The sequence below is a fragment of the Hyperolius riggenbachi genome, chromosome 4 (assembly GCF_040937935.1).
Source record: "Hyperolius riggenbachi isolate aHypRig1 chromosome 4, aHypRig1.pri, whole genome shotgun sequence".
Classification (NCBI taxonomy): Eukaryota; Metazoa; Chordata; class Amphibia; order Anura; family Hyperoliidae; genus Hyperolius; species Hyperolius riggenbachi.
This window is the reverse complement of record NC_090649.1, coordinates 169,275,953-169,297,321: the sequence shown is the minus strand read 5'-3', so window position 1 is coordinate 169,297,321 and position 21,369 is coordinate 169,275,953. Positions and strand designations below refer to the sequence as shown.

The 21,369-nt window shown below is 44.6% G+C and overlaps 1 protein-coding gene across 1 annotated transcript in view; it reads left to right on the top strand.

Moving 5' to 3' along the window:
- Positions 1-21,369, top strand: part of SI (sucrase-isomaltase) — a 328,081-nt gene that overhangs the window by 80,411 nt on the left and 226,301 nt on the right. The window contains exon 8 of the mRNA XM_068280942.1: positions 14,119-14,290. Coding sequence (XP_068137043.1) covers positions 14,119-14,290 — 172 coding nt within the window. The remainder of the gene's footprint in view (positions 1-14,118; positions 14,291-21,369) is intronic.

Genomic DNA, 21,369 nt, shown 5'->3' with positions numbered 1-21,369 from the left:
TTTATTACAGCTAGCCAGGTGTATGTTCTGGTCAATGAGGTCTGCGACTGAGCGGTGGATCGTGCTGCCGCTGCGGACGTGGATGTTTCTCCGCGTTCCGCATGCGACCATGCGGGCGGTCTCGCTGCTGATGCGGACGCGGACAATCCTCCGCGTTCAGCCTGCTGTTGCCTCATTACAGTACCCCCCCTTTCAGGCATGACCTCCGGGCATGCCTCACCAGGTTTCCCAGGATACAACTCATGAAATATCCTCCTTTTCTCCTCAGCATGAAGATCTCGAAGGGGAACCCATGACCTCTCCTCTGGCCCATACCCCTTCCAGTGCACCAGATACTGGAGCTTGTTGCGTGAAAAACGGGAATCTAAAATGTCCTGGCCTTCAAATTCCAATTCCCCATCCACTACCACAGGAGCAGGGGGAGTAGAATCTACCCTTACCGCAGGCTTCAATAACGAAACATGATAGGCCCTGCCACTTCTCATATTAGTTGGTAATTTTACCTTGTAAGTGACCTCATTGATCTTACTCTCTATAGGGAAAGGCCCAATAAATCGAGGACCTAACTTTGCTGATGGTTGCCTGAGAGGAATGTGTCTAGAAGAGAACTAAACATAATCTCCTGGAATGAAGTTCCACTCAGTGGAACGTTTTCTATCAGAAAAAATTTTTTGAACAGAAAAAGCTTTGTCCAAATTATCTCTGACCTTTCCCCAGATCTCTCTGAAAGTCCCCTGCCATTCCTAGAGAGCTGGAAGAGGTGACTCCTTGACTGGAAGTGACGTGAACTTGGGACACTTCCCATTGACAATCTGAAAGGGAGAATAACCAGAGGATGCATTTTTCAGGTTATTGTGGGCAAATTCAGCAAATGGAAGGAATCTTGTCCAGAGATGTTATGCATCTGCTACGTAACATCTATGGACTGATTGATCCTCTCCGTCTGCCAGAGCCGGGACAAGGTCCTCCAGCACCCAAGGCTGAGACACCAAAGTGCGCCCCTCCATCCCTCCCACCCCAGCCGTCACACACTGATTGCTATTAGACTAAGAGGCGCCACAGGGCCCACAACCTCCCCAACACTTTAATATCTAATTATCTGGCTTGCAATCACTGCCATGTATCCCCTTTTCTTATTTATTTCTGCTTCAAACACAGTTAGGAATGACAGCTGAATGAATTCTGCGCCCCCTCCTACCCTGCGCCCTGAGGCTGGAGCCTCTCCAGCCTATGCCTCGGCCCGGCCCTGCCGTCTGCCCATTAGTCTGGGGATGGTAACCTGAAGAAAATGATAAAGAAATCCCCAGATCCTTACAAAAGGCCCTCTAGAACTTTGACACAAATTGTACCCCCCTGTCAGATACAATATCCACCGGGATTCCATGTAACTTAAAGATGTTATTAATAAACAAATCTGCCAATTTTCGGGCAGATGGAAACCCAGACAGAGCAACGAAATGTGCCATTTTACTAAATCTGTCCGTAACAACCCAGATGACAGTGTTACCCTCAGATTCAGGCAGCTCACCCACAAAATCCATGGAAATGTGGGACCACAGAACCTGTGGAGCAGGCAGGGGCTGAAGAGAGCCTGCTGGAGCTTTTCTGGAGGTTTTACTCCTGGCACAGACAGAGCAGGACTTAACAAATTCCTCACAATCAGACCTGTAAGAAGGCCACCAGACTGCCCTACTCAAGAGTTCCTGGGTTCTGGCAATACCTGGATGTCCCACATTCTTATGTTCATGAAACATCTGGAGCACCCGTTCCCGAAAACGAATAGGGACGTACAGAAGTCCCTTAGGTTTTCCATTGGGAACATTGGACTGACATGCAATAAGCGATTTTGACAAGTCTTCAGAGATCTCAGTGGCTGCCAGAAAATACCTCTCAGGTAGATTACTGACAGGAGCAGCTGGTGGGGCTGGTCAGATTCAAAACACCTGGATAAGGCATCACCCTTAACACTCTTATCCCAGGGTTTATAAGTTATGATAAAATCAAACCGGGAAAAAAAAAGCGGCAATCTCGCCTGCCTGGGTGCTAACCTCTTGGCCCTCTCAATGTATTTGAGGTTCTTATGGTCGGTATAAACAGTAAAAGGAAATTCTGCCCCCTCCAACCAATGACGCCACTCCTCTAGAGCTAACTTAACAGCCAACAGCTAACTTAACAGCCAACAATTCCCGGTTCCCCACATCATAATTCCTCTCTGCCGGTGCAAATTTTCTCGAAAAAAATGCACAAGGATGAACCTTATTATCGGGTCCAAAAGCTTGCGAGAGGACTGCCCCAACCCCAACCTCCGATGCATCTACCTCTACGATGAAGGGGCGGATGACGTCAACATGACGCAATATGGGGGCGGAACAAAAAGATCTTTTTAGTGATTGAAAGGCCTCAATGGCTTCTGGTGACCAGTTAGACGCATCAGCGCCTTTCTTGGTCAACTGGGTCATGGGGGCAACAACTGAAGAGTACCCCTTAATAAACCGCCTATAATAATTAGCAAAGCCTAAAAATCTCTGCAGGGCTTTGAGGCCTGAAGGCTGCAGCCAATCCAAAACGGCTGAGACTTTGCTTGGATCCATTGCCAGTCCAGAGGTGGATATAATATATCCTAAAAATGCCACCTCTTTCACCTCGAAGAGGCATTTCTCCAGCTTAGCATATAACTGGTTCTCCCTGAGCTTTTGTAACACAAATCTTACATGCTGCCTGTGTTCCTGTAAGTTTTTTGAAAAAATTAAAATATCATCAAGATAGACCACTGTGAACCTGCCAGACACATCTCTGAAGATATTGTTTACAAAAAGACAGCTGGGGCAGTGCACAATCCAAAGGGCATACCTAAATGCTCATAGTGACCGTCAGGAGTGTTAAATGCGGTCTTTCACTCGTCGCCCTCTCTAATCCGAATACGATTGTATGCCCCCCTCAAGTCTAACTTTGAAAAAACACAGGCCTCAGTAATCTGAGTAAACAGGTTATCAATGAGTGGAAGAGGGTCTCGATTTTTGATGGTGATTTTGTTTAGCTGCCTGTAGTCTATGCAGGGGCGAAGACCACCATCCTTTTTAACAAAAAAGAAACCTGCACCCGCAGGATACCTGGAGGCATGGATAAATACCTTCTCCAAGTTCTCCTTGATGTAATCTTTCATTGCCACCTTTTCAGGGCTGGAGAGGTTATACAAACGATCCCTAGGAGGCAGTGTACCCGGTCTCAATTCAATGGGGCAGTTACAGGGTCTATGTGGAGGCAACCTGTCAGCAGATCGAGGACAAAATACATTTTAAAAAATCAGTGTACTGAGGTGGGACCCCCTGGACCTGTACCTCTGAAGCACACACAGAAATAGATTTAAGACAATTTTCCTGACAATAGGAGGACCAGGCAGATAATTGGCCCTCTTTCCGGTCTATTTGAGGGGAATGCTTCTTCAACCATGGTAGCCCCAATATGACAGACGAGGTGGCCATCTTTAAAACATAGAACTGGATGACCTCAGTGTGCAATACTCCAACCTGAAGTGTGAGCGGCGGAGTTTGACAAAGAGGTGTCTTGTTCTGTAAAGGAGAGTCATCGATTGCTGTAACATAGATGTGTCTTTGTATGGGAAGAATGGGAATGTTAAAGTTCAAAGCAAGGTCTCTGTCAATGAAGTTGGCAGCTGACCTAGAGTCAACAAATGCAGAGGTTAGGAAGTCACTGTTCTCCCAATAAAGAGAACAGGGCAGCAAGATTTTATTCTGACATGGAGGTAGAACAGGCTCGCTTAGGGTGGTACCTCCAACCATCCCTAAGGTGTTCCAGGAGTGCAGCCTCGGCGTGGAGTGCACCAAGAGGTCTGCGACTGAGCGGTGGATCGTGCTGCCGCTGCGGACGTGGACATTTCTCCGCGTTCCGCATGCGACCATGCGGGCGGCCGCGCTGCTGATGCGGATGCGGACAATCCTTCGCGTTCAGCCTGCTGTTGCCTCATTACTGCTACGGTAAAATGTCGTCAGAACATCAGAAGCCCTGCACTGGAGACTTCGAGTCTGCAGTGCAGGGCTTCGGGAGCCATTTTCCCATAACCCTGCTCAGCGCAGGAGTTTCAGTTGCTGGCTGCAGAGGATTGTGGGAGCTGCGCGCCAGGCGGAGGCCGGGACAGGAGGTCTGCTGCAGGTGAGTAAATGTTTTTTTTTTTTTTATTACAGCCAGCCAGGTGTATGTTCTGGTCTAGTCTGCTACATGATAGAAGTGTTTTCTGGCCAGGTCTGCCTGCCACATGATTGTACGTATTTCTAGTCAAATCTGCTACATAATTGCACATTGTAACGATTGGTGTCAGCACACAGAGAGAATCTGATTATTGGTGATCTGCAGTATCACCAACAATACAGATATGTACCCGATTATTGATGATCTGCAGAATCACCAATAATACAAGTATGACTAACCTCTGGACACCTGATAAAGTGTAAGTGTTTTGGTGCAACAGTAGACTGTCTCCCGTGGGGCGGGAGACGCAGATAACAATGAGCATGGACCACCTGAGGGACAGATGGCCCTCGGCTGGGTGTGAACTATCTCCTAGGAAAGGGGATAGAGTTAACCTGCGAGCCAGTGATTCCCTGCAATACTGGGAATCAGACTATACTGCAGCCAAAGGACTCCGAAGGGAGAGAGCCCCTGACTGGACTGCCGAGAGGCCTCTCTGAGGAACAGGAGGTCTCTGCGGCTACCTGACACTTGGCTGGGTAGTGTCACAGGTAGTACAGACAGACTGAACACTCAAGGCATGAGTGACAGCCAGAAGGGTCGGTCAGGCCAGGTCGGCAACACACGAGCAGATAAGGTACAGAGACAGAAGGCTGATTCGGTAACCAGGTACAGGCAGGGTTTGGCAACAGGTAGGCAGATATGCATAGGTACCGAATCAGAAAGCAGGAGAGAAGTCTAGAGAGCAATTGGTCATAACAGATAAAGCAGAGGCCTAGTCTAGAGTGTGAGGTCCATGGTCTCAACACCCAGGAACTGGTCTAAAGTATAACACAGCTCTGACACAGTATTCCTAAGCTTGGGTGTGAGGTCCTTGGTCACAACACCCTGGAACTGGTCTAAAGTATAACACAGCAATGACACAGTATTCCTAAGCTTGGGTGTGAGGTCCTTGGTCACAACACCCTGGAACTGGTCTAAAGTATAACACAGTAATGACACAGTATTTCTAAGCTTGGGTGTAAGGTCCTTGGTCACAACACCCTGGAACTGGTCTAAAGTATAACACAGTAATGACACAGTATTCCTAAGCTTGAGTGTGAGGTCCTTGGTCACAACACCCTGGAACTGGTCTAAAGTATAACACAGTAATGACACAAGCGTAATCTGGCTAAGTGTGAATTCCCAGGTCTACCTGGTTCTAACACACTGTGGGATCTGACTATGGTCTGAGTGCTCACATGTATGTATTCGCAACGGCAGACAACCTGAGACTGACCAGCGAGATCTATATATAGTGTAGCGCTCCTCAGCGCCACCCAGCGCTACTCAGCCAATGACAGTCTGCGCTGGGATCAGCTGACCAATCTGATCAGCTGATCCCTCTCCTCCTGGCATAAAGGTCCTGCCTCCCAGCGCGCGCGCGCGTAGCTCTCCATCTGTGTGCACTAGAAGGCTCAGACAAACCAGACGCATGCTGCTGTGCGGAAACCGCTGGTCTGAATGCGGAGACAGCCGCCGCGTGGTCTGGCGGCATCTCTGCAATCCTTTACACACATATTTCTAGTCAAATCTGTCGACATGATTGAACATATTTTCTGGGCAAATCTGCTCACATTACATGTATTTTCTTGAGAAAACCTGCACAATTATGTGAATTTTCTGGGGAAAGGGTCAACAAAACTTGGGCCCACTGTCTTTGCGTTGCACTTTTAAAGGGAACCCGAGGTGAGAATAATATTGAGGCAGCCATATTTATCTCCTTTTAAGCAATACCAGTTGCCTGGCTGCCGTGCTGATTCTCTGCCTCTAATTCTTTCAACCATAGACCCTGAACAAGCATGCAGCAGATCGGGGTTTTCTGACAATATTTTCAAAACTGACAAGATTAGCTGCATGCTTGTTTCTGGTGTAATTCAGTTCACTTCTGCAGCCAAATAGATCAACAGGGCTGCCAGGCAACTAGTATTGTTTAAAAGGAAATAAATATGGCTCCATATCACTCTCACCTCGGGTTCACTTTAAAGAGGAGCTGTTAGGTATAAGGTCTCAGAGAAAATAAACACATATATCAGTAGCTAAAGATTGGCTGTACTTACATTACATATGCATTTCACTGTCCACGTTTGTACTTCACAGAATTTGTATATAGTATATGCAGAGATAGATGCTCCTGACAGCTCATGGCAGGCTCCATGTTTTTCTGTCAAATGTGTCGTCATGTCCTGCCTGATTCCTGATCACAGATAAGCTCGTTCTTGAACAACACGGTGTGCAGTGAATATTAATGAGCCATGTGGCTAGGAACAATAGCTGACTCCTGCAGAGTACTCTGCCCCGAGATTTATCAGTGCTACACAGCTAGACGGATTACAAGCTTCTGTAACGTCTCATTAGCAGCCGAGGGGAGGGCCCCAGAATGCTTTGCAGTTTAGCTGCGGCTTGCGTCTTTATGGGTCTATAACAGACTTGCTGATAAGCACACATCAAAGGTAACTGAAATGTTTATCTTCACTAATGGCTTTTGAGCTTCCTTCTAAACTGTTTAACACAGGAGAATAGAGGTTTAAATTAGCTTCTGCAGCCTGACAGTTACTCTTTAAATTAGTTAGCTCCGCCCTCATCCGGTCATGGTCACTCCCAGGTTGTAGCCACGCCCATTGGTTTTGCCTGTAGCCACACCCATTTTTGCCGCGCCACGCTTTGCGCGCCGTGGGTCATCAGCTACCCCAGCACCTGCATAGCATCCCCCCAAAAAAAATTCTGGAGCCGCCACTGCATCAAGACTCTTAGACACACTCTCTCTCAGAGAAAAAGGAGCCAACATGCGATTTTTAAATCTATAAAATGTAAGTACTGTTATTTTGTATTACTTCAATAAAAGTTAATGCAACATTGGTACACTCCTGTTCCTTTCTGTCCTAAAGCCCTGACAATCCACAGTTTAAAAAGCAGCACCTGAGCATTGAATTTAGTTCAAATGTGATTGCAGACTTAATCTTACATTGCTGCGATCCGCAGGCCTGGCCTCTCATCTCACTATTTACTTAATGCAGATCATTGTGCAAAGCATCACTTGGTTGCACTGTTCTCCTTTCACAGCTGTCCACTGTTATGCATGTACCTTGTACGTCTCCCAATTGAGCGTAGGTACGGAAGCTAAAGCAGTACAGCAGATGGCTGTGTAAGGAGGACAACGCCACCGGGGGGTGGTGCTCTGCTGCATGCTAATCTGGATTAATGAAATAGACCAGCTGAAAACAGCCCACAGACCGGTAGTGGGCCGCAGATAGTTTTTTTGCAAGATACACAATTTTTCAAAAACAAAAAACTTCTTGAAAATGGTGTCTTTGTATGCCCATAGACTTTACTGCATTTGTCAAAGGGAGTTTTCTTATGCCCACATATTTGGTGAACTTTGCTATCTGTGCAAAATTGTGTTTTCTCGTGCTCATTCTATTTTCAGAAATATTCTTACCTGCATGAAAATGTGATATTTCCAAGAAAATTTGTATGGGTAACTATTGTTACCTTATTTTTTACAATAGTTCAATTGATCCAGAATACTAAGATTCTGTTCTGATGAATATTGGATATCCCAGCCAGGAAAAGTAATTTGATTTTGCAAAACTAATCTTGAATTATTAAAAATAGACTGCTGTAAGGTGGAACAAGTTGCAACCCTTGCATTCACATTCTTCATATTGTCTGATGTTCTTGAGCACCATGTTATCAAATGGCCCATGTTATCAATTGGTAGTTAAACTTAATGTCATTATTATCAGGCTGACAATGGAAAGGATGCATATCATCTTCTTGTTATCATCTACATTGACCATGGGGAGTCTGTAGTGCATAGTGTGAAACCTGCTTTGCTTTTCCAGAAAAGGAAGGTGAACATGTTCTGTGTCAGCATGGGGGAGTTTACTCTGTAATATTTACATCTATCCAGATGATTGATGTGCAATTCAGATGTGAATGCAGAAACTACAAAACTGTAACATGCAGTCAGTGTAACGGGTTTACTCATTACCTATCTAGTCTACCGAGACATTGTTTACAAGTAGCTTTGGTATGCAAATGACATATACTATACATATTCTCAGCAAGATTTTATAAAAAGTGGTAATTAAAAGTAGGAATTTATTTTACTTGTTTTGCTAAAATCAGACAAATGATGAATTGTACTATGTAATGCAGAACTTTCTTGCTAATAATTAAATTTTTCTGCCAGAATTGTATGGCCTGGTCAATTTAAAGTACACCTGCACTTCTTTGAAATGAAATGAAAGGGAATAAGATTCCATTATCATTAATGAAAAACTAATATGGCCATTTTCATTTAAAGGACCACTATCATGGAAAATTGTAAAATGTAAAATTCATGAAAACACATAAATAAACAGAAAATTTCTCCCAGAATATGTGCTACAAATTACTTTTCTCCTATGTTGCAGTCACGTACAGTAGGTAGTAGATATCTGACAGAACTGCCAGGTTTTGAACTAGCCCATCTCCCCATGGGGGATTCTCAGGGTTTTCTTTATTTTCAAAAGCACCTAGTGAATAGCAGTTTCTCAGTCCCACTTGCAGAATAGTGTGCAAACAGGTATGTGTGTGTGTGTGTGTGTGTGTGTGTGGGGGGGGGGGGGGGGGTAGGGGTAGCCTGCATCTTTATGTAGATACTTTCCAGGGAGTAGAGATGGCCCGAACGGTTCGCTGGAAAACTTATTTGCTCGAACAACGGTTTGCGTTCGCGGTGAACTTGCGAGCTTTATGCCAGTTTGACCCGCCTCCTATACTACATCATTGGGCTAAAATTTGACCCTCTACATCACAGTCAGCAGACACATGGCAGCCAATCAGGCTGCAATCCCTCCTGGAACCCCCCCCCCTCCCTTATATAAGGCAGCAGCGTCGGCCATGTTCTCACTCTGTGTGCTGCTGTATTAGTGAGAGAAGGGAGAGACATTGGAGAGATAGGGAAAGCGATAGTTAGGAGGTCTGTTAGCTTGCTCCTTGATGATATTTGTTGATGAAAAGCACCACCAAAACAGCTCTTTTGAGAGCTAATGTCCTTGTGATGTGTTTTTTTTTGTGTGGCCCACTGACACTGCATATACAGCCCTGTCTGTCGCAGCTGGCCCTTGCTAATTGCTATACTGTGCCAGGCCCAGCACATTCAGTGCCTAGTGTGACTGCTGCACATTGTATTAAAATACCAGTCACTGTATACCATTCACTGCACCTGTGACCACATGCTGTTTTATATAGCAGTCACTGCATATCTTTCACTGCATCTGTGTGACCGCACGCTGTTTTATATACCAGTCTGTGCATACCTTTCACTGCATCTGTGTGACTGCACATTGTTATACCAGCAGTCACTGCAAGCTTTACACTGCATCTGTGTGACTGCATGCTGTTTTATATACCAGCAGTCAGTGCATCCATTTTCACTGCACCTGTGTGACTGCACATTGTTATACCAGCAGTCACTGCAACCTTTTCACTGCACCTGTGTGACTGCACATTGTTATACCAGCAGTCACTACAACCTTTTCACTGCACCTGTGTGATGGCACATTGTTATACCAGCAGTCACTGCATACCTTTCACTGCATCTGTGTGACTGCACACTGTTTTATATACCAGCAGTCAGTGCATCCATTTTCACTGCACCTGTGTGACTGCACATTGTTATACTAGCAGTCACTGCAACCTTTTCACTGCACCTGTGTGACTGCACATTGTTATACCACCAGTCACTGCATACCTTTCACTGCACCTATGTGACTGCACATTGCATTATACCAGTCAGTGCATACCTTTCACTTGAATGGATGCCAGACTTGCCCTCCATAATAGATTCTTGTTATAGGATTTCAAGTGTATTCATCTCATCATTATACAGCAGTCAGTGTATACCTTTCACTGCCTCTGTTTGACTGCACATTGTATTATACCAGCAGTCAGTACCTTTCACTGCATCTGTGTGACTGCACATCGTATTAGTCAAATCAGTGCATACCTTTCACTTCACCCCCCTCCCCAATTTGGACAAAACAACAGGCTGAGGCAGAGCCAGAGGCAGGCCACCCGGCAGGTCTGTTCGAGGTTGTGCTGTCATGATTTTGTGCAGCCCTCAACCAAAGTACAGTGTTCAGAAGAAGGCACGTGCCATCAACCCCCAATATTGTCAGGATGTAGTTGACTATTTAACACAGACCACCTCAGCTTTCGCACGGAAGCGTGACATATCTTCCTCCTCCTGCTCTGATTCTGGCATACCACTTAACACTCAGTTGTCAGCCATCACCAAAGTGCCATCATCCCAGGACTCGGCGGTTTAGACATTTTTTTGTGTGTCTGCCTCAGATGAGAGCGATGCCATCTGTACTCTCTACCACCGAAAATTGAGCCGTGTAGGGACAACTACCTTATGAAGGCACATGATGAAAAAGCACAAACTGCAATGGGATGACCACCTGAGGAAAATCAGCACACAAAAGCAAAGCCACACATTGCAGTGGAGGATATCAGGCTGCAATTATTTCTCAAAAAAGGCGATACCCAAACTGTACTGTGATGTTGAAAGGCAAGTGGTGTCATCTCTGGCACACAGCGTTGGGTCAAGGGTCCATCTGACCACGGATTCCTGGTCTGCAAAGCATGGCCAGGCCTGCCCAAAGACTAAGTTAGTCCCCACACACAGCTTCTCTGCCTGCACGCCGTGTTACTGCCTGCCCCAAGACCCAACACACAGCATCTCTGCCTGCAGGCCGCAGGCCACTTGACTGCCTTCTCCACCACCACCAATAAGTTCCAGGACTCCAGGTGGATCTGCTAGCAGCGGCCACTATAATAATTTTTCTGGTGCGTGTACATGCCTGCCTAATTTTTCTGGCTGCACTGCGGCTGCAACAACGAAACAAAAGTCATCGAAGGTCCGCACCATCCAATATTCAAGTTTCTTTATTTATAGCTCTTATTAAAAAGAAATGAGTAAAAAACAGGTCTGCATAATGCACATCAAATCCATTGGTGCAGCAACGCTGGTTTGAACAACGAAACAAAAGGCATGTACACTTGTCAAGTCCCCTTGTGATCGTTACCTTGCCGTAATGAAGGGGCTTACGTATCACAATGAAGCAATGACCGGCTATATGAGTGTGTTGGGGGGGCACACCCAAGATAATAAGGATGTTGTTTCATTGTGGACAGACCAAATTCGATCAGCTGGACAGTCACTATTGTTCTGTCATTGAGCTACCTCAGCCCGACCATATGGGCTTGAAAGCCGCCATCCCCTGCACTCTCGCCAACGTGCACACCAGCACGGCCATCTGTTAGCGGTGCGTTACACAGTGAGTTTGGTCTGTTAGTGTGAAGCAGTACACTACTTACACTTCCTGATCCATGTATACACACGCAAGATGTTTTCAAGCACTTTAGGCCTCCAATTTAGGAATGCAATGTGATTTCTGCCTTTTAGGGATTATAACCCTGCTGTGCGTCAAATTCTGAATTTTCCCCTGCACCTTTGACATGTATTCTACTCCACCATGCCCCCCTCCAGGTGTTAGACCCCTTGAAACATATTTTCCATCACTTTTGTGGCCAGAAACAGTGTTAGTAGTTTTGAAAGTTCGCCTGCCCATTGAAGTCTATGATGTTTTGCAAAGTTTGCCGGTTTGTGAACCTTTTGCAGAAGTTCGTGAACCCGGTTCGCAAACCAGAAATAGGAGGTTCGCGTCATCTCTACCAGTAAGTGCATTTGGGAAGAATAAATTATATTCTGAGAATCCCCCATGAAGAGAGGGGTGAGTCCCAAAAGTCTGTCAGTTCCATCAGATTTCTACTAACTAGTGTAAGTGACAGCAACATAGGAGAAAACTAATGTATACCTCATTTTACTATGGAAGAAACATACTTCTTACTTGTACGTGTTTACATGTATTTAAAATTTTTCATGATAGAGGTCCATTAATTTTGCAGGTGCGCGGTGGTGACAGACCTAGAGCCCGTTTTTAAACAGGCTTAGGTCACTAGTTAAATATATTTCAAAAACATTTTGACTGGAGCAAAAATGTAAATGTCAGTACAAAAAAGGGTTTGCAAAAAAAAAATAAATTAGATAAATTCTATTTAGCAGCATTTATGCCTATTCATCCAAGTATAGGAAATAAATATGGCAGCCTCCACATATTCCTATCATTACAGTTGTCCTTTTACTTGGTACATTTTTTTGCAAGTAAAATTATGCACTTTGCTGTACATGAAACTAGTTCAGAACTGGTTGAAAGCTGCACTGAAAGATCACAGATTAAAAGGTTATATATTAAATTAAAACCCAGTGAGTGTTAAGTTTTAAGTGAAAAACTCACCTCAAAACCTGTAATACTAATCCTTCATTGATGCAATATGCCTGCACAAGAGTGCTAGAGCAGCTAGTGAGCTAGCTCCATGGCCTCTTTGTAAGCAGGTTTGAAGGAATAAAGTTAACCTTAAAGGACAATTGAAGTGAGAGGTTTATGGAGGCTTCCATATTTTGATTTTGTCTGATTTGAAAAAAAAATGTTACAAACACCTGATCTACTGCATACTTGTTCAAGGTCTATGGCTAAAAGTATTAGAGGCAGCAGATCAGCAGCAGGACAGCAAAGCAATTGGTATTGCTTAAAAGGAAATAAATATAGCAGCCTCCATTTGCCTCTCGCTTCAGTTGTCCTTTAACTCAAGGTGCAAATCATCATGTGCCATTTTATCACCACATAGCAACACTTCTGAAAAGCTCATCTGTTCATTATTTTTTTCTTGAAAAATAATGTATTTAAAATAGCTACTAGGTTAGCCAGATTAGGATTGTTCTGTGTTCTTGGTTTTGACTCAAAAAATTGAGCTGCAGATCACCAGGTTTAGTGACTTGTGGTAATGGCAATCAAGCACTGATCAGCAGTGACTAAAGCATGATTGCACTATCATAAATAATAAATATAGTTTTACAAAAGCAGAGATCACATGTTTAAACATGGAGAGCTAAAATTTGGCAATTTTAATGCCACTCTTTATAAATAGGTCTCAAACTTAGAACCACATGTATCCAATAAAAAAAAGGAAAATAACTTTCCTGTTCCGTATTCTCTTGGTACTTTCCTAGATGCCCCCCCCCCCTCCCAAAAAAAAGAAGATCCCACTCTCCCAATTCCTGTAAACATCACGACCCCCCCTCCCATGCATTGTAGTTTTTCACATTTAAATAGCTTTTTTAAGTGTTATACAGTGTGGGAGGAGGCTCCAGGTTCCAGCTGACCTTTTTGATCAGAGTGCAATCCAAGTCCAGAAGAGGACTTTCCATCCGAGCAGAGACGGACATGCTCTAAACAGTGGTTTCCTAAAAGCAACCCATGTTTGTAAGAAGTAATATTGTAGATTTATTTTCCCTTTTATGAAAATACTACGCTATGGGCACTCTTGGTTTGTTTCTCTGTTTTTTGTTTTTTTTCTTTCCGATCACTGGAGTTCCATGCTGACCTCATCATAGCGGACACCCTCTTACTATTTTTAAGTGCTAGTATGTTAACTTGCACACTTTTGTTTCTGTAAAAAGGTCACTATATAATGTAAAATGTTTTGTATTTACTAAAAAGCAAACTGGGCAATGTTGCCAAAATCGACTGAATCCACTAGGCTAGATACAACAAGCATTAAAGAAATGTATGCAAAGATGTTTAGATTTCTCTACATTAATTTGTGTTTTGTGTTCAGTGATTTAGCATAGTTTAAATATACCCCTTTATTGTGCATGCTAAAATAGCTAGCTGAAATTTACTTTTTCAGCATCATAATATTATATAATTTTGTAGCTTTCACGTTCAACTAATACATTTTTTTTTTTTTACTTTTTACCAGATTTGACACTACAATTGGACCACTGGTGTACGCTAACCAGTTCCTACAGCTGTCCATCAGACTACCTAGCAGTAATATCTATGGGGTGGGGGAGCATGTACACAGACAGTTCAGACATGATACCAACTGGAGAAAGTGGCCTATATTTACCAGAGACGCATTTCCCAATGGGGTAAGTGCTTGTTATTATAATCTCTTATTGAACGATTACAAGCTCATTACACACGTTGTTTACAGTCTCTCTCTTTCGCATGTAAGGAGCTTGCAGTTGGTAATTATAAGCAAAGCAACGTACCTGAGCGAGTCTGCAAATGTGCAATTATACACAAAAGCCTAAGAAGGGCTTACTCTACCTTAAAGCTTGTTAAACTATTATTGGATGAATTCTATATTTCTAATTAGCACATATTGAAATTAATACTCTAAGTTTAAAGAAATTATTCTTTAAGCCTAATTAACTTGATTGTATTATGCATAGGTTTTGCTAATTTAGGATTATCCAACATTTGAGTTGCTAAATTAAAAACTGTCTTCCCATAACTCAGCAATGTCAAACAAGAGAAGGGGTTTATTTTATCCACAGAGACAATACTATGCCTACTTTTAACAAAAAAAAGAATATATGACTTCAGCAGTCAAGAGGCATCAAAAATGTACGTTTATTAAACCTTTAAAGCTTAAATAACACAAAGACCATGTTCACAGTGGTGCACTGCGATGCGGTGTAATGGCCACGTTTAACGAGGCTTTCTTCTCTGCAATGCACCACCTATGCGACGTTCACAGTGTGGCAGTTTATTACTAGTGAATGAGCATGTTAACAGTAGAAGCATACTTTTCATTGACTGTATGCTTCACTGTACTCGAAGCAACGTGAGCAGAACATGCAGTGCCACTATCCTGATCCTTTGCATTGAGTTCCTGCTGTCACATGGAATGCCACAGCCACTGTGAATATAGCCTTACAGAAAAATCGATGGACTTGCCCCAACAAACTGGCTTAAGCAGATTTTACATGCTAAATAATGTTCTATATTTACATATGAGTGTAAAAAAGTGAGTACTGCTTCCTTCCATTTTTCAGTGGCTTTCCTTCCATTCACTATTGAGTTTGGACTTAAAGCTGCTATGGAGCTGCCATTATCACTGCTCAAAGCTGAATATAGAGTATTATTTAGCAAGTTAGACCTGCTGTAACATATATGGTTTATGGAGAAGATCATGGCAGTGATCTTGCTTAATCTGGTAGTAAGGTAGAGCAAAGGCTGATGATGTTATAGAAATAACAGGAGCCCATAGCAGTCAAAGTCCCCTTTAATCGATGAATAATCGTCAAAACAATTAGTGAAGTACCCTCCCCCCCCAAAAAAAATAAAAAAAATAAAAAACAATTAAAAAAGATAATAGTGGTCTGAAATCTGTAAAATATATGCCATAGTCTAGAAAATAAGAACGTTTTTGAGGTTCTGCATGTGAGCCTTCTCAGGTGCCTTTGCAGCCATTTCCAATAGCAATTCATTTGATGCCAGAGAGGTTTTGAAGTTGGCAACAAGGTGAAAAAAAAAACAACAAACGGCAGAAAGCCAGTTGGCCATTTGCCAAATCCTTAACTTGCCAACAATAAATGCTGGTGTTCATGAATCAGAACTATTTTTCCCACACTTATTTTGTGTGATGGACATATAGATTGCTACTTTGCAGATTGACTATAACAAGAATGACATCATGAATGCCACCCATAAAGGTAAATATAAGTAGTGGAAGCATTAGGCCAAGGAAAAAGGACACAAGGTTGTAGAAGTTAGCTCACTAGCAGTAGCTTAGCCTAATAGAAGCAGCAGGAATGGAGACCACATTGTTAGCTTACATCATGAACTGTTTGATATAATGAGGTATATAAAAATTGATAAACATTAGTACAAGAAAAGAAGATCTGAGATGATGTGTGTCAGCTCAGCAGCAGAAATTTGGCCTTATGCAAGTTATAGGAATGGAGGCCACATTGCTAGCTGACAGCATGACCTGGTTGACATCATCAATGCCACTCAGACATATTACCTAAAGGCAGCAGGAGGACCTGGGATGGTCGGTTTCAGCTTTTCAGTAGCAGATTGGCCTCATACAAGCTATAGGAATCTACACTATATTGCTAGTTCACAGCATGAATGGATTACATAAATGCCCCCTATAAATCTGATAACTAGCTGACAAATTAGGCAAAGACAGTGGTGTTGGTTGCCAGCAGCAGCAGCACCCTGGCTTCATAGGAGCAGCAGGATTGGGGAACAACTTGTTAGCTGGCTCAAGTGGATGACATAGTGAATGCCACCCATCAATCTGACGATAACTAGTGGAAGCATAAGGCCAAGGCATCAGCAACTGCATGCCAGGGGGCTGAGGTGTAGTGAGTGACAGCAAACCATCTGAGTTAATACATAGGTGACAAGCTGTGTTTGACTCCATGTATTCTGCTGCCACGACCTTCAATTTTCTCATCACTTGATGAGAGACTTGCAGTGGCATTTAGAATTCAAGATTCAAGCACTTTATTGTCATTGTGTAACACAACAAAATTACTTTTCATGACAATCCCACGGTGCATATAGGGAACATAGTGACAAAGGTAGGAAGAGAAGAAATTATACAAGTATGCCAGGTATTACAGATATTTGAACAATTTGTACACAGTGTTAATTATTTCAGAGAGGATTCAAAGTTCATCAAGTTAAGGCGGATGGGAAAAAGCTGTTTTTCAGTCTGTTTGTGGGTGTGCGGATTGATCTAAAATGATTCCCTGATGGAAGGAGCTCAAGCAAGACATTTCCAGGGTGAGTGTTTTCCTTGATATTGTTTTTGGCCCTTCTTGTGCAGCGAGTCTTATACAAGAGTTCCAGTGATGGTAGTTCAGTGCCGATAATGGCTTCTGCTGTTTTAACAACTCGCTGCAGGGTTTCTCTAGTAGCCTTGGTGCAGCTGTTGTACCAGGCTGTCATGCAATTGGTCAGAACACTTTCTATAGTGCATCTGTGGAAATTAACCAGCAGCTTCTGTTGGAGGTTAGCGCTCCTTAGTTTTTTCAAAAAGTAGGGCCGTTGTTGTGCTTTGCCAGGTAGAGCTAAAGCATTGTCAGCCCAGGACAGGTTATCTGCGATGGTGACTCCCACAAATTTGAAGCTAGAAACTCTCTCCACAGCCTCTGCATTGATCATTAGCAGTAGGTGAGTGGTCTTTTTGGAGGTCCTAAAGTCCATAATAATTTCTTTGGTCTTATTTGTATTTAATAACAGGTTGTTAATGTCGCACCATGCAGTCAGGTTCCTAACTTCTTCTCTGTATGCAGCTTCCTCATTGTCTGAATGGTCTGATATAAGCCCAATGACAGTCGTATTATCTGCAAACGTAACAATTATGTTTGAGGTATGGATAGGCTGGCAGTCATGGGTGAAAAGTGCATAGAGGAGAGGGCTTAATACACAGCCCTGTGGCACGCCAATGCACAGGGTTAGGGTGGCGTAGTGGTGCTCAAATACCCCTTTTTAAAATTCGAGTTTGGTCGAATTCGAATAGTAAATTATTCGAGGTCAGTCGAATATTCGAGTCGAATAAATTTTACTATTCGATTCGACCTCGGACTTCGAGCTCACTATTCGAGTCGGTATTCGAGCTCATTATTCGAGCTGACTATTCGAATTGGCCTTAAATAGCTTCCCAACACTTGTTTTGAGGGTTAATGATGCAAGAAACATATTTTTTTCCAAGTGACAACAGCAAGTGATTATGTGGGGATGTTCCTTTAAAAAAAAAAAAAGGTGAAAAGAGAAGTTGTGTCCAGAATTTTGTTCAGTACTGTATATACTTCTTCTTCTTCTTCTTCTTTATCTTCTATATCTTCTTCTTCTTCTTCTATATCTTCTTCTTCTTCTTCATCTTCTTCTTCTTCATCTTCTTCATCTTCATCTTCTTCATCTTCATCTTCTTCATCTTCTTCATCTTCATCTTCTTCATCTTCTTCTTCATCTTCTTCATCTTCTTCATCTTCATCTTCTTCATCTTCTTCTTCATCTTCTTCATCTTCATCTTCTTCATCTTCTTCTTCTTCTTCTTCTTCTTCATCTTCTTCTTCATCTTCTTCATCTTCTTCTTCATCTTCTTCATCTTCATCTTCTTCTTCATCTTCTTCATCTTCTTCTTCTTCTTCTTATTCATCTTCTTCATCTTCTTCTTCTTCTTCTTCATCTTCTTCATCTTCATCTTCTTCTATATCGTCTTCTTCGTCACTTATTTCTCTTTTCATTTTTTTTTTTTTTAAAGAAATGCAGCTATTTTTGAGCGTAACAACAAATAGCTGGTGGCGCACGCATGTTGGAAGCGCCATTGTATGTGCTCCCTGGCAGTGGAAACACACAGACAGCAGGAGGTAAATTTAGCAGCAGGAGGAGGAGGATGAGTGTGTGGCAGCATGCAGTCAATGAGGCAGGCAGCGTGACATAATAGCCCTGGTACCTAGCGGTGATACCATGGCTGTAAATAAACACAACAGGAGGTCCCAGACAGCGGTCGTGCAGCCCACATTGTGTCCAATACACAACTGGGACAACACAGTTTTCAACCCGGGCACCTCAGAAAAATTAAACCTTTTTTTGTAATGGTTTTGTAGTTTTGGTTTTACAACCAATTACACAGATATATAGCTATTTTTTGACGTAATAGCTGGTGGCAGAGTGGCAGCAGAAGGTAAATCTGTGTACCCTGGCGGTGGGAAACACAGACAGACAGCAGCAGCAGCAGGAGGAGGAATGGAGGAGAGTAATTATGTGAGCAGCTATTGTTTGACGTAATAGCTGGTGGCAGTGTGGCAGCAGAAGGTAATTCTGTGTACCCTGGCAGTGGGAAACACAGACAGACAGCAGCAGCAGGAGGAATGGAGGAGTAGTGTGAGTGTGGCAGCAGGTAGGCAGCGTGACATAATAGCCCTGGTACCTAGCGGTGATACCAGGGCCGTAAATAAACACAACAGGAGGTCCCAGACAGCGGTCGTGCAGCCCACATTGTGTCCAATACACAACTGGGACAACACAGTTTTCAACCCGGGCACCTCATAAAAATTAAACCTTTTTTTTTTTTTAATGGTTTTTTGGTTTTTGGTTTTACAACCAATTTAGCTATTTTTGGACGTAATAGCTGGTGGCAGAGTGGCAGCAGAAGAAGGTAATTCTGTGTACCCTGGCAGTGGGAAACACAGACAGACAGCAGCAGCAGGAGGAGGAATGGAGGAGTAGGCGAGCAGCTATTGTTTGACGTAATAGCTGGTGGCAGAGTGGCAGCAGAAGGTAAATCATCTGTGTACCCTGGCAGTGGGAAACACAGACAGACAGCAGCAGCAGCAGCAGGAGGAGGTATGGAGGAGCAGTGTGAGTGTGGCAGCAGGTAGGCAGCGTGACATAATAGCCCTGGTACCTAGCGGTGATACCAGGGCCGTAAATAAACACAACAGGAGGTCCCAGACAGCGGTCGTGCAGCCCACATTGTGTCCAATACACAACTGGAACAACACAGTTTTCAACCCGGGCACCTCAGAAAAATTAAACCTTTTTTTTTTTAATGGTTTGTTTGGTTTCGGTTTTGCAACCAATATAGCTATTGTTTGACGTAATAGCTGGTGGCAGAGTGGCAGCAGAAGAAGGTCATTCTGTGTACCCTGGCAGTGGGAAACACAGACAGACAGCAGAAGGGCAGTACACAGCAGCCCACTGTAGGTGTAAAATGTGTGGCTGCAGGCGACGTAATAGTCAAAGTGAACCAGGCTGGCTTAGTGAGCAGGAGCCAGGAGGTGGTAAAGGGTGGTAAGGCACATTAACGATGGTTCCGGCAGCCAGTTCATGTCCCCCTCTCGCCGACAACAGGGGCCAGGAACTCGCCTTCCACCCACGCCTGGTTCATCTTGAGAAACGTCAGTCTGTCCACAGACTTGTGAGACAGACGTGAGCGTTTCTCGGTGACCACGCCACCAGCTGCACTGAAGCAGCGCTCGGACAGCACGCTGGAAGGGGGGCAGGACAGCACTTCCAGGGCGTACTGCGCTAGCTCGCTCCAGATCTCCATGCGCTTGACCCAATACTCCATGGGATCAACAGGGGCATCGCTGTCAAGCCCGCTGTACGACCCCATGTAGTCAGCCACCATGCGGGTCAGGCGCTGGCTGTGACCGGAGGAGGATGCTGCTGCATGCATCTCCTCTCTAGTCACTGCTGCCGGAGCCTCTACAGTCCTGTAGAGCTCGTGGCTGAGAGACAGCAGGTCTGTGGGGCGCTTGCTGCTGCTGGATGCAGGCACCTGCTGCTGCCTCTGTGCTGGCTGCTGGACAGTGGGGGTGGAAGGCTGGGGGAAGGCTTCCTCCAAGCGCTCAACAAGGGCCTGCTGCAAGCTCCTTATTTGTTGCGCTGGGTCTCCTCCTGCAGGCGGCAGGAACTGGCTCAACTTCCCCTTGAGGCGTGGGTCCAACATCATGCTGATCCAGATGTCCTCCCTCTGCTTCATCTGGATCACCCTGGGGTCCCTGCGCAGGCACGCCAGCATGTGCGCTGCCATTGGGAAGAGGCGGGCCACGTCTGCTGGCACATCGACGTCAGTGCTGTCCTCATCCTCCTCCTCTGCCGCCTCATCCTCTCTCCACCCCCGCACCAACTCAGCTGCGCTGTGCTGATCCCCCTCATCAGCAGCCAGGTCAGGGACCTCCACCAAGTCCTCCTCCTCCTCCCCCTCAGAGGTGGACTGCGCAGCTGGTTGCCGCTCCTGCTGGTCCAAGGCTGCCGCTCCCTGTTCCAGCAAACCATCGAGGGCCCTGTTCAGCAGAGAAACCAGGGGCACCCACTCGCAGACCATAGCATGGTCCCTGCTCACCATGTTTGTGGCCTGCAGGAAGGGAGCCAGCACAAAGCACACCTGCTGCATGTGCCTCCAGTCATCATCGGGGACGATGGACGGGATGTTGCTGGTCTTGTCCCTTCTCCGAGCTGCGGAAACAGTGGCCAGGGCAAGGTACTGGTTGACAGCGTGCCTCTGTTCAACCAGACGCTCCAACATTGCCAGGGTGGAGTTCCAGCGAGTCGGAACGTCAATGATCAGCCGATGGCGTGGCAGATCCAGCTCCTTTTGCACGTCTTCCAGGCTCGCACAGGCTGCAGCCGAGCGCCGGAAGTGACGCACAACATTCCTTGCCGTTTCCAGCAGTTCGCCCATCCCCTGGTAGGT